This window comes from Montipora capricornis, chromosome 4, assembly GCF_036669925.1.
Source record: "Montipora capricornis isolate CH-2021 chromosome 4, ASM3666992v2, whole genome shotgun sequence".
Lineage (NCBI taxonomy): Eukaryota > Metazoa > Cnidaria > Anthozoa > Scleractinia > Acroporidae > Montipora > Montipora capricornis.
The window spans coordinates 29,054,941-29,070,906 of record NC_090886.1 but is presented as its reverse complement, the minus strand read 5'-3'; the positions used below and the strand labels follow the sequence as shown (position 1 = coordinate 29,070,906).

At 39.1% G+C, this 15,966-nt stretch overlaps 1 protein-coding gene and 1 long non-coding RNA gene across 2 annotated transcripts; both read right to left on the bottom strand.

Moving 5' to 3' along the window:
• Nucleotides 1-3,458: 3,458 nt before the first annotated feature.
• On the bottom strand, nt 3,459-6,069 carry LOC138044595 (uncharacterized). The gene is made up of 3 exons (XR_011131476.1): nt 6,034-6,069; nt 4,256-4,407; nt 3,459-3,755 (listed from the first exon to the last, which is right to left on the bottom strand). It is a non-coding gene; the product is annotated as an uncharacterized lncRNA (long non-coding RNA).
• A 6,107-nt stretch (nt 6,070-12,176) lies between these two features.
• Nucleotides 12,177-15,246, bottom strand: LOC138044594 (paired mesoderm homeobox protein 2-like). The gene is made up of 3 exons (XM_068891069.1): nt 14,981-15,246; nt 13,182-13,333; nt 12,177-12,656 (listed from the first exon to the last, which is right to left on the bottom strand). The coding sequence occupies exons 1-3, from the start codon at nt 15,024-15,026 to the stop codon at nt 12,186-12,188; spliced, it is 669 nt and encodes a 222-aa protein (XP_068747170.1). The 5' UTR covers nt 15,027-15,246; the 3' UTR covers nt 12,177-12,185.
• Between the last annotated feature and the right edge of the window lie 720 nt (nt 15,247-15,966).

Sequence of the window (15,966 nt, the reverse complement as noted above, 5' to 3'; positions counted from 1 at the left end):
CGCAAAATAGAAAGATCACGAGCTCTTAGACCACCTCAAGTCGGAGCCATGTCTCTTTCGTTACAAAAGCTAAGCGGAATTATATACGGTAAGGAGGGTGACAATATCACAACTACGATAGTCCCTTGTAAATAAAGGCGGACAGTGAAATACTTGTAACAATATTCTAGGCAACGTCGAAAAAAGCATTGTTGCGCATTGTTTTCAAGGTGTTGTAAACACGACTACGAGGACAATCAATGTAATAACTTTCAAAGTTTTGGGATAATACAGGTGTATGAGCGTTTTCCCATGGCTAAGGCACCAAAGAGTTTTTAAATCCCTTTGTAGAAGTTTACAAGCAGTTAACTAAAGTATACTCCTTCGAGAATTGGGATTAATCCTAACTCACGTTTCTGTAGATGCTCGGGTGTCACTCCACGTTGCAGCAAATTTATAATATATTCCTGAAAAGCGGGGATGTGATCTTGTGTTGTCGTGTCTTGTTCACACGGTGAAAACAAAACGGAACTCAGACAGCTTTACAAAGAATATACATTTATTTACAAATTTTTATAAGCCAGCCTTAGCTGAAAAAAACGTTTTCAAAAACTTCGAGAATTCTGCCGAGTTGGACCCACCCACTAACTTGTGAATTCAATCATTTTCGCCTGTTTGTCATGATCGGTGCGTGTTTCGTCTCACGGCGACTGTCTCACTAATTTAATTATCTCTCTCAAAACAGCTGGCCAAAGTAACAGCTGCTACATAATCATCTGTACAGTGGTGACTCTCTCCACTGTCTGAATCATTAACCCAAGAGGCCTGGTAAAGAGTCGCAAGGCTGGATGTGGGAGAAGGGCTTCGGGTCGCTGAAGCGGATCCCAGCAGTTGAAACATCTGGTTTGCGGCTTGGGTAACCTGTGCAGCTGTGTTATGACGATGAGAAAATTCCAAAGTTTCCCTTGGAGGTATCCAATAAGTGGTGGAAAACGGCGCATAGAATGGTTTCCATGGTGTGAAGGGCACGGAGTGGAGTGGCGGGAAAATTGCAGGTGACGTTTGAAATATGGTTTGTGGAGTGACATCACAGATAGGCTGTCTGTTCTCTGATAGAAGGATCCCTGGCGCGTGTTTGTTCTTAATTTCGTGCTTGCGCCATCTTGCGCGGCGATTCTGGAACCAAACCTTAGGGATCAGAGAAAATAATTTATTGAGTTAGCCAAGCCTAAAAGCGGAGCTCCTTGGTTATTTATTCTTACTGCCTGTAGGGTTAGCAAAAATAAAAGTTTTCGAATTGTCCGCGTTTTAGTGTTTCGGTTGCTCCTATAAATAATTAAATCATTTTCTTTGCCTTCTTCTTGTATAGAAAAATTAATTGCCTAGCTAGTGAATTCCACTCTAAAAACCGATATCGCATGAACCACGAAGCCATGAGTACGAGATCGGTTTTTCGAGTGAAATTTACTTTGGAATTCACCAGTTTGGGAGTTAACTTATCATGAACAGCGTGAGTTTTTAAAGAAACCAAGCACACCCTCAACGAGAGAATGGAAAAGGAAAAAAGTCATTTCAGAGTCAACTGTCAGTAGCCAGCGAATAGGAAACAGGCTAAAATTTGAAGCCAAAAAAAAAATTTTTCAGTTCAAGGTCAAAAAAGAGTTTTACTGATGAACTTTATTCCATCATTGCACTTTATATCTGAAAACGAGATCATTTACATTTTGATGTATTTCATTGAAACACGCCAGGTTGGCTTGGAATAGGAGTCGGCAAAATACGGCAAAGCAACCAAGAAAGGACGAACTTCAAACAAGATCCGCTCCAAAACTTAAATAACGTTTACGCGCTTTAAACAAACTTCTGAAAACACAAGCTAGTGAAATTTCCCCCTAATTTTACGAGAACTCATTGCAATAACATGTTTTTTAACATAAGGGCAAAATTTTCTTGTCACTGTCGAGGGACATCGAAAACCAGTTGGGCAAACGGATTAAAAAGCACGTGTTCGATCGCATTTTAGAGCAAAACAGACAAACAAATCAACTTTTTCTTAATGTCCAAAAGAGTACAGATAACTGTTATTTAATTCCAGTTGACCGTAAAAATTCGATTATCATTCCTGAACAAAGGAAAAACCGATTAAAGGGAAAGTACGGCCTAGAAAAAGTTGCCCTGAATCGAAAGTTCTTTAGCGGTATTGTCATACTTAACCACTCATTTGGTCTTAATGTGTTTAACAGCCAACAATAACGCTTCAAAAATGGGCAATTTTAAATTGAAATCTACCATCTTTGTTTTTGTGTATGCAAACTAACTCTTGTATTTGAAAGCATTGTTTTTTAAAGTTTTTTTACTTTCAATTGATAATACAATAATTATAATTTTGCTCTTTATGTGAGCCCATGCGATTACATAAACTAATCAAACGCTTATTTTTAGGGGGGTCCAAATCCGCGAAAGAGGATCTAAATACGCTAGCAGATTTGTACCGGGGAGGGGGTCCAAACACCTTTTTGCAGATTTTGAAGTAAGTGATACGGTCAAGATAAGCCAAATATTTTTAGCCAGTGTCAGGCAATTCGTCCCACGGTCAATTAAACCCGGACAATTAACCCCCTGTTTCAAGGAATACGAATGAACGAACAAACGAACGAACGTGACTCCTGGACAACTCGATAGACCATTTTCATAAATGGTAGCCGAATGATCCCCTTGTGCTTTTACAACTGGCCTCTTTTACGTGTGTACCCTCTTTTGAATTTTGCCCATAGCAGCGAAGCTAGAGAGGCTTATCAACGCTAGAGCAAAACTTGATGGAAATATTAGGCGACCATTTATGAAAAAGGTTTATCAAACTCGAATTCCTGAACACGACCAATAAACAATCTCGAGTGACATTGAATTCTGGCGTCTTCGATCTATTTGCTCGTTGACAACCAGCAAATGTTGAAAACCTTAATCTTTCTGGGGAAGAGCTTCACCTCGTTACCAGCGCATTTCAGGGTGTCATCGTGGTGTTTTGTAATGGCGCTGGGATCAGGGACGGTTATAAATATCCCTCTTCACAGCAATGACTACAAAACAACTAAACTCATCGTCATATAAAATAGCAACAAACCGTTTATTCATTATTTTTTATATCAGTTGAAGCATTTTGATTACTGAAAATTTACCTTCGAGATGAATAAGTGAGGTGGTTGATAGCTCAATCAGATGAAAACGTAAGACTTTAAGAACAAGTGTAAAAAGAACCCTAATCTAGTTATTATAAACTATTGTTTTGAAATTTCTTAGAAAATTATTTATTTTGTGTATTTTCCTTTTCACTAATTTTCCCTATGGAATGCGCTTGCCAAAGTAACAGCAGCTAGATAATCATCTGCAGAGTATTGACTCCTTCCTCCGTCTGAATTGTGAGCGCAGGATGCTTGGTAAAGAGTTGCAAGGCTGGCCGTAGGAGAAGGGCTGCGGCTCACCATAGCGTCCACGGTTTGGGTGGTCTGGGCAGCAGGTGTAGATGAAGATGTAAGATGGCGGAACCATTCCGAGAGAACTCTTGGTGGTAACAACTGATTGGTGGAAAAAGGCACACAGGATGACTCCCAGGGTCTGAAGGGTACTTGGTTCTGTGGCCGGAAGATAGCAGGCGACGGCTGCAAAATGATTGGTGAAGTCGCATTTGGTGGAGTATTCTCTGAAACCAGGAGGCCTGGGGCTGGTTTGTTCTTGATTTCGCGCTTTCTCCATCTTGCACGACGGTTTTGGAACCAAACCTGACAGAAGATAGAACAAGAAAAAGCAAAGGTAAACACGTGGCCTATTTTGATGACAACATTTTATAGCCCAGAATCTCTCTTTTCCTACCTCCACGAAAAGCTAAAGAGGAAATGGAAAAGATTGTTTGGCTTTGAGGCTCTCCGATAAGACGAAATATTCCTGGTAATGAAGAAAAGAGACGCGGTTTCGATTCTTATTATAATTACCGGCAATTTTGCAGACTAAGACTCGTCGATCAGAAACGCACTCACACAAATGTCGTGTCGTGCCTCCTTGATCTCATTAGTTAGCTTGTTTTTAAAATGCATTCGTGGGCGAAGTCCGGAGTCAGTGGAAGCAAGTCGCGAGTGGAAGTTCGAAAATCAGATGTTTTGACAGAAATGTAAAATTGAAATCTAATTCGTTTTGTACTCTCTTTGAAAACTGTGAGTTTTCAGTACCTGGAAATGGCCAATAATGAGAAAGATAAATTAACGATCAGTGACTGTAACACTACCTGAATTCGGTCCTCTCTGATGTTCATCTCACGTGCGAGATCCTCTCTGATCTGGATTCCGGGGAATTTCTCGTTTTCAAAAGTTTTCTCCAATAGATCGAGCTGCTTGTCCGTGAAAGCTGTTCTGCGACGTCTTTGACGCATTTTATCACCTGTAAAAAAGGAAAACTGAGTTTTGAGAATTGTTTTGAATACATAACACTACGAGCGCCTTTCGCGTTATAAGTGCACGCCAAGTCTATTCGTGTGATTGATATTTTACTCGGACGAAAAACCGATGTTTGCGACCCAGAATCTCGATCCAGAAGGTACCTCACTTGTTGGGTAACTGGTCGTTTCGCCTACAAGTTGTTTTGCTTACGTGTCGATTCGCCTACACGAGTGAAGGCGTTTTGCGAGCACGCGACATAGTCGGCAGAAATTTGGTTTTATCAACGGAGTTAATGATGTAAATTGACCACCATACAGGGATTCTAAAAGCTGGCGTTTCGAGCGTTAGCCCTTCGTCGTGGATTCGCTCTGACGAAGAGCTAACGCTCGAAACGTCAGCTTTTTAGAATCTCTGTACGGTGGTCAATTTACATTTTCAACTCCGTTGATAAAACCAAACTTCCCCACTCACGCAGCACCACAGTTTCTTTAGAAACTAACCCCTTCATTTATAGTCGGCAGAGGATGCAGAGTAGAGTAACTCTAGTAAAACTTTGAACAAACTTTGTGCATTGAACTCGCTTTGCGTGTCGGTCTCGATAAGAGGTGTAGGGCAGTGACAAAGTGAAATAAGAAAGTAAAAATTTCAAAACACGAAGGATACTAAGTTGAGCGGTGAAGTCGCCTGAAGGTTATCTCGCCCAAACTTTATCGTCATGTCGCCCGAAAATTTTTAAGTAACCGAAAGTCGATATAAGCGTTTCGAACGCAACTTTCAGTCCATTTATAAATGCTATCAAAACGAAAGTTATACGAAAACAAAGCACCGTAAAGAGTGAGACAATTATTGAAGAACGAGACAATTTTCTAATTGCAATATTAAGAGTTCAATAATAATTATTGCCATGTGAATAGAAGGGTACATACACACATGGCCCTAGTTTCGGGCGAGATGACTTTCGGGCGACTTAACAAGTAACAAGTTTTGCGTGGGACACTTAGCGGGCTAGAACTATTAACCATAAAGCGCTAATGTAACCGGATTTCGAAGTAACAGTTTTAGCGAGGTTAACAACACTCGTCACCAAAATACTTTCTTTTGAAATAAAATCAATCGTGTTAACTCAAACGATATGATCCAGTGATCGGTGATTTGTGACAGTTTTCATTTTGAGGAGATACTCGAGAATTAAAGTTGGGCTGGGAAATCGAGTGGTAGCAATTCCCTATTTGTCTGTCTTAAGTTAACTAATACTTAAAACGAGAAACATAGGAAAATCCTGCGCTGCAGGCGCTCTAAATTCGAGAGGGAATGGGCGCGAACGAAATAAGCCTTTGCATACACATTCACGCTGAAATATTGTTTTCCTTCTGGAGCATGACACATAAGCGTAAAAATCTACAGACTATTTGGTTTCTTATCGCCACTATAGAGGCCAATTTTGAATACGACGTAAAGCAACTGCATACCTGTAATAAGAATAATAGCCCGTCAGGTGTTTAGATCTTCTGCTCAAAACGTCAGCCATTTCAGAGTGGCAATTCCATTTTATGGTCACCTTCCCAGTGCGTAAAAGTTAAAATAGGAATAAAAAGAAAAAGGAGCAAGTCTGTTTTGTGGTACTTACATTCATTTTCTGGTGCGGATCTTTTCACTCCTTTTCTTGAGGCCATAACTTGGACACGACGCCAAAGAATTCACTTGAAACGTTTTCGCGCAAAGAAACTCACTTGCCTCTAGGAAGACCTTACTAGCTTTAATTTAATGAAACTGTTTTTAACTCTCCTTCTTTTTATATTCCCAACAATGACGCTCATTAATTCAAGCTTCAAACACAATGAAATGAAATCATGACCGTATTACTAAATTATTTCTCACCTCTATTGTTCTTTTACTTGTGCTATTGTGCTGCGTTTAGTCTCACCTTTTTGTTAAATCGTTTTGATTCTTTTGTTTTTAAGATGGCGATTTGCTAAGCAAGTAAATTTAGAAAGTGACTTCCTAAAATAGTAGCTCAAGCCTTAACTGCGAAAACATCGATTTGAACTGTTTGTTAAGTTGTTTTTAGTTTAATAAAGACGTTAGAAAACGAATTAAGTCATGCGCAGAACTATAATCACGTTTTATCGATCTCGGCCTGTAATAAAATTTCCCTTCCAGCTACTTCTTTCTTTATGATTATTTTCTTCAACATTACGCCACACCCCTCGATAGTCATTGTCAAAAACCAAATCTTCGTATCTTAGACGCAGCCAGCTTGTAAATCATTACAAACAAGCACATTTAAATTAAATTCTAATTTATTCCGATGAAATATCACCACATTTTTGGGCCATGACTATAAATGAAGTGTAAAATCATTCTCTTTCTTTTGTCATGATAAAGAAGATTAGTTCAGCGATTTTATAAAAAGAGTAACTCGAGTCATTGCGAGCGAATCCATTTCTTTTTTCGAGCATTATTTAGTTGAATTAAAGCGTTAGGAAAAGAATTAACACAAGCGCACAGCAATAATCATATTTTGCCAAGACACAGTAATAAAGTGCCCCTATAACTTTTTCCTTTCTTTTTCGGCGTTATTTTTGCAAGTTGACAATTAGAGTCGGTGATAGAATACTTAAAAAAGCTAATATTTTGGTGAAATAAATGTATATATTTGAAGTGCTGGCTATAGACGAAAGAGAGAAGTTACCCTCGCACGTATCTGGACAATTTAAGCAATCATTGACTCTCTCATAGACATATAAAATATCATTGCCCCGCAGAGGTTGTGAGTTCGGATCTCGTTGACGTTACCTGATTTATTCATGTGTCTATAAAAAAGAGACCATGCTTAAATTGTCTACATTTCATTTCTCTGTTTCCTAACGTTCTTATGTTAAGCGCGGGCACTTGCCAATTAATCGCTTTTTGTTAACGATGAGCACAGATATGTCATGCTGTTTTTCAAAAGCTTAAAGATACCTAGATAAACTTGAAACGTTGTTCTTGGCCCAAAACAATATATCTATGGTCCACACAATTCTTGCAACTACCTAACTTGATGATCTTTCTCACTTTCATTTCATCATTTCATGGCCATATATGCATTCCATGGTTCACTTGAATATATGAAATTTTGAATACTCTAGAATCATTAGATTGTGTCGCTTGTAGGGCGCTTTTGTGAATTTAGCATCTAAAGGCAGTGAAGTGTGGACGATAGCACAAACCAAGATTTCTCCGAATTTTAAAGGTGGGGATTGATTATGGTCTGAATTTTTCTGCATGATTTCAACAGGCAATGCAGTCACCTAACTGTGTTTTAGATTTTTAAAAAAACGTATCGTGGTTGATTAGAGTGAAAATTTTGTGAATTCTGGTCTGAATTTTCCTGCATGATGTCAACAGGCAATGCAGTCACCTAACTGTGTTTTAGATTAAAAAACAAAAACATAGCGTGGTTGATTAGAGTGAAAATGTTGTGAATAATGGTCTGAATTTTCCTGCATGATGTCAACAGGCAATGCAGTCACCTAACTGTGTTTTAGATTAAAAAAAAAAAACATAGCGTGGTTGATTAGAGTGAAAATTTTGTGAATAATGGTCTGAATTTTCCTGCATGATTTCAACAGGCAATGCAGTCACCTAACTGTGTTTTAGATTTAAAAAAAAAATAGCGTGGTTGATCAGAGTGAAAATTCTGTGAAAAATGGTTGAGCAGCATTACCCAGGGTTTCTTGCTGTTTGTGTAAAATGTGAAAGTTGGTTGCAAATGTCACTGATACTTGAAGCCTACTGAGAGTCACAACAGACGTGGTAAAGCAAGGGAAGCTTAAAAGTGATCAGAAGTGAACATTTGCTTTTTAAAGCTTTTTCATGAATTAATTTTATTTGTATGTGCTCAAATTCAATAAAAGCAATATTTTCGTTAAATTCATTTATGGTGGAAACCGGAAATGAAGCAAGAGGTGTAATATTCTCGGGTTCATCGCTGTTCTATAGCACTTGATCGACTTGATCGATTTAATTCAAAGTAGGCTTAGGTTGCTAGCTGTTAGAGCAGACGAAGATACTAAACCTTGCAAATTCTAGGAACGCACTCGGAAATGGGCTATTAACCAAGCGACGCGAAACGGATCGAAAATACTTGTTGTCTTATTGGCTGATTAAAACGATGGACGCCTTCAACGAACATTTGGTCAATATCTGCTCTCACCAATTAGAGCCACACTCTGTATTACTATGCCAGTCTTGCAACGTGATAAGGCGTTCTCTGCAGCGAACCTAAAAGAAATACCATGACCAAGGAAAGAAAAGCGCATCTTACCTAATGCTCATATTTTCCATTAAAGGAAGGCCAAATCACTTAAGGACTTTATAGTCAGAGCTTCAATTCCTCCTAAAACTTGAAACCACCTAATCCTTGCAAATTATAGGAACGCACTAGTTTCCTGAACATTTTGCGACAAAGCATTACTAAACCCTGACGCACCAACTATCTCTTAAATCGCAAAATAGAAAGATCACGAGCTCTTAGACCACCTCAAGTCGGAGCTATGTTTCTTTCGTTACAAAAGCTAAGCGGAATTATATACGGTAAGGAGGGTGACAATATCACAACTACGATAGTCCCTTGTAAATAAAGGCGGACAGTGAAACACTTGTAACAATATTCTAGGCAAAGTCGAAAAAAGCATTGTTGCGCATTGTTTTCAAGGTGTTGTAAAGGGGACTACGAGGACAATCAATGTAACAACTTTCAAAGTTTTGGGATAATACAGGTGTATGAGCGTTTTCCCATGGCTAAGGCACCAAAGATTTTTGAAATCCCTTTGTAGAAGTTTACAAGCAGTTAACTAAAGCATACTCCTTCGAGAATTCGGACTAAGCCTAACTCACGTTTCTGTAGATGCTCGGGTGTCACTCCACGTTGCAGCAAATTTATAATATATTCCTGAAAAGCGGGGATGTGATCTTGTGTTGTCGTGTCTTGTTCACACGGTGAAAACAAAACGGAACTCAGACAGCTTTACAAAGAATATACATTTATTTACAAATTTTTTATGAGCCAGCCTTAGCTGAAAAAAAGGTTTTCAAAAACTTCGAGAATTCTGCCGAGTTGGACCCATCCACTAACTTGTGAATTCAATCATTTTCGCCTGTTTGTCATAATCGGTGCGTGTTTCGTCTCACGGCGACTGTCTCACTAATTTTCTCTCTCGAAACAGCTGGCCAAAGTAACAGCTGCTACACAATCATCTGTACAGTGGTGACTCTCTCCACTGTCTGAATCATTAACCCAAGAGGCCTGGTAAAGAGTCGCAAGGCTGGATGTGGGAGAAGGGCTTCGGGTCGCTGAAGCGGATCCCAGCAGTTGAAACATCTCGTTTGCGGCTTGAGTAACCTGTGCAGCTGTGTTATGACGATGAGAAAATTCCAAAGTTTCCCTTGGAGGTATCCAATAAGTGGTGCAAAACGGCGCGTAGAATGGTTCTCATGGTGTGGAGGGCACGGAGTGGAGTGGCGGGAAAATTGCAGGTGACGTTTGGAATATGGTTTGTGGAGTGACATCACAGATAGGCTGTCTGTTCTCTGATAGAAGGATCCCTGGCGCGGGTTTGTTCTTAATTTCGTGCTTGCGCCATCTTGCGCGGCGATTCTGAAACCAAACCTTAGGGATCAGAGAAAATAATTTACTGAATTAGCCAAGCCTAAAAGCGGAGCTCCTTTGTTATTTATTCTTACTGCCTGTAGGGTTAGTGAAAATAAAAGTTTTCGAATTGTCCGCGTTTTGGTGTTTCGGTTGCTACTTTAATAATTAAATCATTTTCTTTGCCTTCTTCTTCTATAGAAAAATTCATTGCCTAGCTAGTGAATTCCACTCTCAGTAAAAACCGATATCGCATGAACCACGAAGCCATGAGTACGAGATCGGTTTTTCGAGTGAAATTTACTTTGGAATTCACCAGTTTGGCAATGAATTTTTCTTGAACAGCATGAGTTTTTAAAGAAAACAAGCACACCCTCAACGAGCGAATGGAAAAGGGAAAAAGTCATTACAGAGTCAACTGTCACTAGCCAGCGAATAGGAAACAGGCTAAGATTTGAAGCCAAAAACAAAATTTTTCAGTTCAAGGTCAAAAAAGAGTTTTACTGATGAACTTTATTCCATCATTGCACTTTATATCTGAAAACGAGATCATTTACATTTTGATGTATTTCATTGAAACACGCCAGGTTGGCTTGGAATAGGAGTCGGCAAAATACGGCAAAGCAACCAAGAAAGGACGAACTTCAAACAAGATCCGCTCCAACACTTAAATAACGTTTAGGTGCTTTAAACAAACTTCTGAAAACACAAGCTATTGAAATTTCCCCTTAATTTTACGAGAACTCATTGCAATCACATGTTTATAACATAAGGGCAAAATTTTCTTGTCACTGTCGAGGCACATCGAAAACCAGTTGGGCAAACGGATTAAAAAGCACTTGTTCGATCGCATTTTAGAGCAAAGCCAACAAACAAATCAACTTTTTCTTAATGTCCAAAAGAGTAGAGATAACTGTTATTTAATTCCAGTTGACCATAAAAAGTCGATTATCATTCCTGAACAAAGGAAAAACCGATTAAAGGGAAAGTACGGCCTAGAAAAAGTTGCCCTGAATCGAAAGTTCTTTACCGGTATTGTCATACTTGACCACTCATTTGGTCTTAATGTGTTTAACAGCCAACAATAACGCTTCAAAAATGGTCAATTTTAAATTGAAATCTACCATCTTTGTTTTTGTGTATGCAAACTAACTCTTGTATTTGAAAGCATTGTTTTTTAAAGTTTTTTTACTTTCAATTGATAATACAATAATTATAATTTTGCCCTTTATTTGAGCCCATGCAATTACGTAAACTAATCAAACGCTTATTTTTAGGGAGGTCCAAATCCGCGAAAGAGGGTCTAAATACGCTAGCAGATTTGTACCGGGGAGGGGGGTCCAAACACCTTTTTGCAGATTTTGAAGTAAGTGATACGGTCAAGATAAGCCAAATATTTTTAGCCAGTGTCAAGCAATTCGTCCCACGGTCAATTAGACCCGGACAATTAACCCCCAGTTTCAAGGAATACGAATGAACGAACAAGCAAACGAACGCGACTCTTGGACAACTCGATAGACCATTTTCATAAATGGCAGCCGAATGATCCCCTTATGCTTTTACTACTGGCCTCTTTTAGGTGTATACCCTCCTTTGAATTTTGCCCATAGCAGCGAAGCTAGAGAGGCTTATCAACACTAGAACAAAACTTAATGTAAATATTAGGCGACCATTTATGAAAAAGGTTTATCAAACTCGAATTCCTAAACACGACCAATAAACAATCTCGAGTGACATTGAATTCTGGCGTCTTCGATCTATTTGCTCGTTGAAAACCAGCAAATGTTGAAAACCTTAATCTTTCGGGGAAAGAGCTTCACCTCTTACCAGTGTATTTCAGGGTGTCACGGTAGTGTTTTGTAATGGCGCCGGGATCAGGGACGGTTATATATATCCCTCTTCACAGCAATGACTACAAAACAACTAAACTGATCGTCATATAAAATAGCAACAAACCGTTTATTCATTATTTTTTATATCAGTTGAAGCATTTTCATTACTGAAATGAGTGAGGTGGTTGATAGCTTAATCACATGAAAACGTAAGGCTTTAAAAAACAAGTATAAAAAGAACCCTAATCTAGTTATCATAAACTATTGTTTTGAAATTTCTTAGAAAATCATTTATTCTGTGTATTTTCCTTTTCACTAATTTTCCCTATGGAATGCGCTTGCCAAAGTAACAGCAGCCAGATAATCATCTGCAGAGTATTGACTCCTTCCTCCGTCTGAATTGTCAGCGCAGGATGCTTGGTAAAGAGTTGTAAGGCTGGCCGTAGGAGAAGGGCTGCGGCTCTCTGACGCTGTAACACGCGGGCTCACCATAGCGTCCACGGTTTGGGTGGTCTGGGCAGCAGGTGTAACTGAAGACGTAAGATGGCGGAACCATTCCGAAAGAACTCTTGGTGGTAACAACTGATTGGGGGAAAAAGGCACACAGGATGACTCCCAGGGTCTGAAGGGTACTTGGTGCTGTGGCCGGAAGATAGCAGGCGACGGCTGCAAAATGGTTGGTGAAGTCGCATTTGGTGGAGTATTCTCTGAAACCAGGAGGCCTGGGGCTGGCTTGTTCTTGATTTCGCGCTTTCGCCATCTCGCACGACGGTTTTGGAACCAAACCTGACAGAAGATAGAGCAAGAAAACGCAAAGGTAAACAACATTTTATAGCCCAGAATCTCTCTTTTCCTTTCTCCATGAAAAGCTAAAGAGGAAACGGAAAAGATTGTTTGGCTTTGAGGCTCTCCGATAAGACGAAATATTCCTGGTAATGAGGAAAAGAGACGCGGTTTCGATTGTTATCGGCAATTGTCCAGAAAAATCTAAGACTAAGACTCGTCGATCAGAAACGCACTCACACAAATGTCGTGTCGTGCCTCTTTGATCTCATTAGCTTGTTTTTAAAATGCATTCGTGGACGAAGGTTATTTCCTGAAAATTATTCGTCGTAGCATTTTCATAGCAAACCATTCCGGAGTCAGTGGAAGCAAGTCGCGAGTGGAAGTTCGAAAATCAGATGTTTTGACAGAAATAGAAAATTGAAATCTAATTCGTTTTGTACTCGTTTTGAAAACTGTAAGTTTTTAGAACCTGGAAATGGCCAATAATGAGAAAGATGAATTAACGATCAGTGACTGTAACACTACCTGAATTCGGTCCTCTCTGATGTTCATCTCACGTGCGAGATCCTCTCTGATCTGGATTCCGGGGAATTTCTCGTTTTCAAAAGTTTTCTCCAATAGATCAAGCTGCTTGTCGGTGAAAGCTGTTCTGCGACGTCTTTGACGCATTTTATCACCTGTGAAAAAGGAAAACTTACTTTTGAGAATTGTTTTGAATACATAACACAACGAGCGCCTTTTGCGTTATAAGTGCACGCTAAGTCTATTCGTGTGATTGATATTTTACTCGGAAACAACAGCTACCCGTCATTGTACCGCTACAGGATTTTAAAAAATGAAAACCGATGTTTTCGACCCAGAATCTCGATCCAGAAGGTACCTCACTTGTTGGGTAACTGGTCGTTTCGCCTACAAGTTGTTTTGCTTACGTGTCCATTCGCCTACACGAGTGAAGTCCCTTTGCGAGCACGCGACAAAGTCGGTAGAAATTTCGTTTTATCAACGGAGTTGATAATGTCAATTGACCACCGTACGGGGATTCTAAAGGCTGGCGTTTCGAGCGTTAGCCCTTCGTCGTGGATTCGCTCTGACGAAGAGCTAACTCTCGAAACGTCAGCTTTTTAGAATCTCTATACAGTGGTCAATTTACATCTTCAACTCCGTGGATAAAACCAAACTTCCACACCGACGCAGCACCACAGTTTCTTTAGAAACTACTCCCTTCATTTATAGTCGGCAGAGGATGCAGAGTAGAGTAACTCTAGTAAAACTTTGAACAAACTTTGCGCATTTAACTCGCTTTGCGTCTCGGTAAGAGGTGTAGGGCAGTGACAAAGTGAAATAAGAAAGTAAAAATTTCAAAACACGAAGGATACTAAGTTGAGCGGTGAAGTTTATCGTCATGTCGCCCGAAAATTTTTAAGTAACCGAAAGTCGATAGAAGCTACTTAATTAAACGTTTCGAACGCAACTTTCAGTCCCTTTATAAATGCTATCAAAACGAAAGTTATACGAAAACAAAGCATCGTAAAGAGTGAGACAATTATTGACGAACGAGACAATTTTCTAATTGCAATATTAAGAGTTCAATAATAATTATTGCCATGTGAATAGAAGGGTACATACTCACATGGCCCTAGTTTCGGGCGAGATGACTTTCGGGCGACTTAACAAGTTACAAGTTGTGCGTGGGACACTTAGCGGGCTAGAACTATTAACCATAAAGCGCTAATATAACCGGATTTCGAAGTAACAGTTTTTTAGCGAGGTTAACAACACTCGTCACCAAAATACTTTCCTTTGAAATAAAATCAATCGTGTTAACTCAGACGATATGATCCAGTGATCGGTGATTTGTGACAGTGTTCATTTTGCGGAGATACTTGAGAATTAAAGTTGGGCTGGGAAATCGAGTGGTAGCGATTCCCTATTTGTCTGTCTTAACTAGTACTTAAAACGAGAAACATAGGAAAATCCTGCGCTGCAGGCGCTCTAAGTTCGAGAGGAAAAGGGCGCGACCGAAATAACCCTTTGCATACACATTCACGCTGAAATATTGTTTTCCTTCGGGAGCATGACACATAAGAGTAAAAATCTACAGACTATTTGGTTTCTTATCGCACCTATAGAGGCCAATTTTGAATACGACGTAAAGCGACTGCATACCCGTAATTCGTATAATAGCCCGTCAGGTGTTTAGATCTTCTGCTCAAAACGTCAGCCATTTCAGGGTGGCAATTCCACTCTATGGTCACCTCCCCAGTGCGTAAACGTTAAAATAGGGATAAAAAGAAAAAGGAGCAAGTCTGTTTTGTGGTACTTACATTCATTTTCTGGTGCGGATCTTTTCACTCCTTTTCTTGAGGCCATACCTTGGACACGACGCCAAATGATTCACTTGAAACTTTATCGCGCGGAGAAACTCACTTGCCTCTAGGAAGACGTTACTAGCTTTAATTTAATGAAAGTGTTTGTAACTCTCCTTCTTTTTATATTCCCAACAATGACGCTCATTAATTCAAGCTTCAAACACAATGAAATGAAATCATGACCTTATTACGAAATTATTTCTCACCTCTATTGTTTTAGTTGTGCTATTGTGCTGCGTTTAGTCTCACCTTTTTGTTAAATCGGTTTGATTCTTTTGTTTTTAAGATGGCGATTTGCTAAGCAAGTAAATTTAGAAAGTGACTTCCTAAAATAGTAGCTGTGAAAAAATTGATTTTGACTGTTTCTTAAGTTGTTTTTAGTTTAATAAAGACGTTAGAAAACGAATTCAGTCATGCGCAGAACTATAATCACGTTTTATCGATCTCGGCCTGTAATAAAATTTCCCTTCCACCTACTTCTTTCTTTATGATTATTTTGTTCAACATTACACCACACCCCTCGATAGTCATTGTCAAAAACCAAATCTTTGTATCTTAGACGCGGCCAGCTTCTTAATCATTACGAACAAGCGCATTTAAATTAAATTCTAAGTTGTTCCGATAAAATATCACTACATTTTTGGGTCATGACTATAAATGAAATGTAAAATCATTCTCTTTCTTTTGTCATGATAGGTAGATGGCCTTTATTTTAAAACGATGAGTATTAAAGCTACATGAGCTTGTGGGGTCGTTTACAATAACTTATCACTAACTAACTAAGAATATATACAAAAAGAGCATTGAACTTAAAATTAGCGGTATTGACAGATATGAATATAGACATAAATTTAAATATATACAAAGTCATTTTTTCTAAAATTACAAGTAGATACAGACGTTATCTTAAAACTAAATTCATTAAAATTAACTAGGGATTT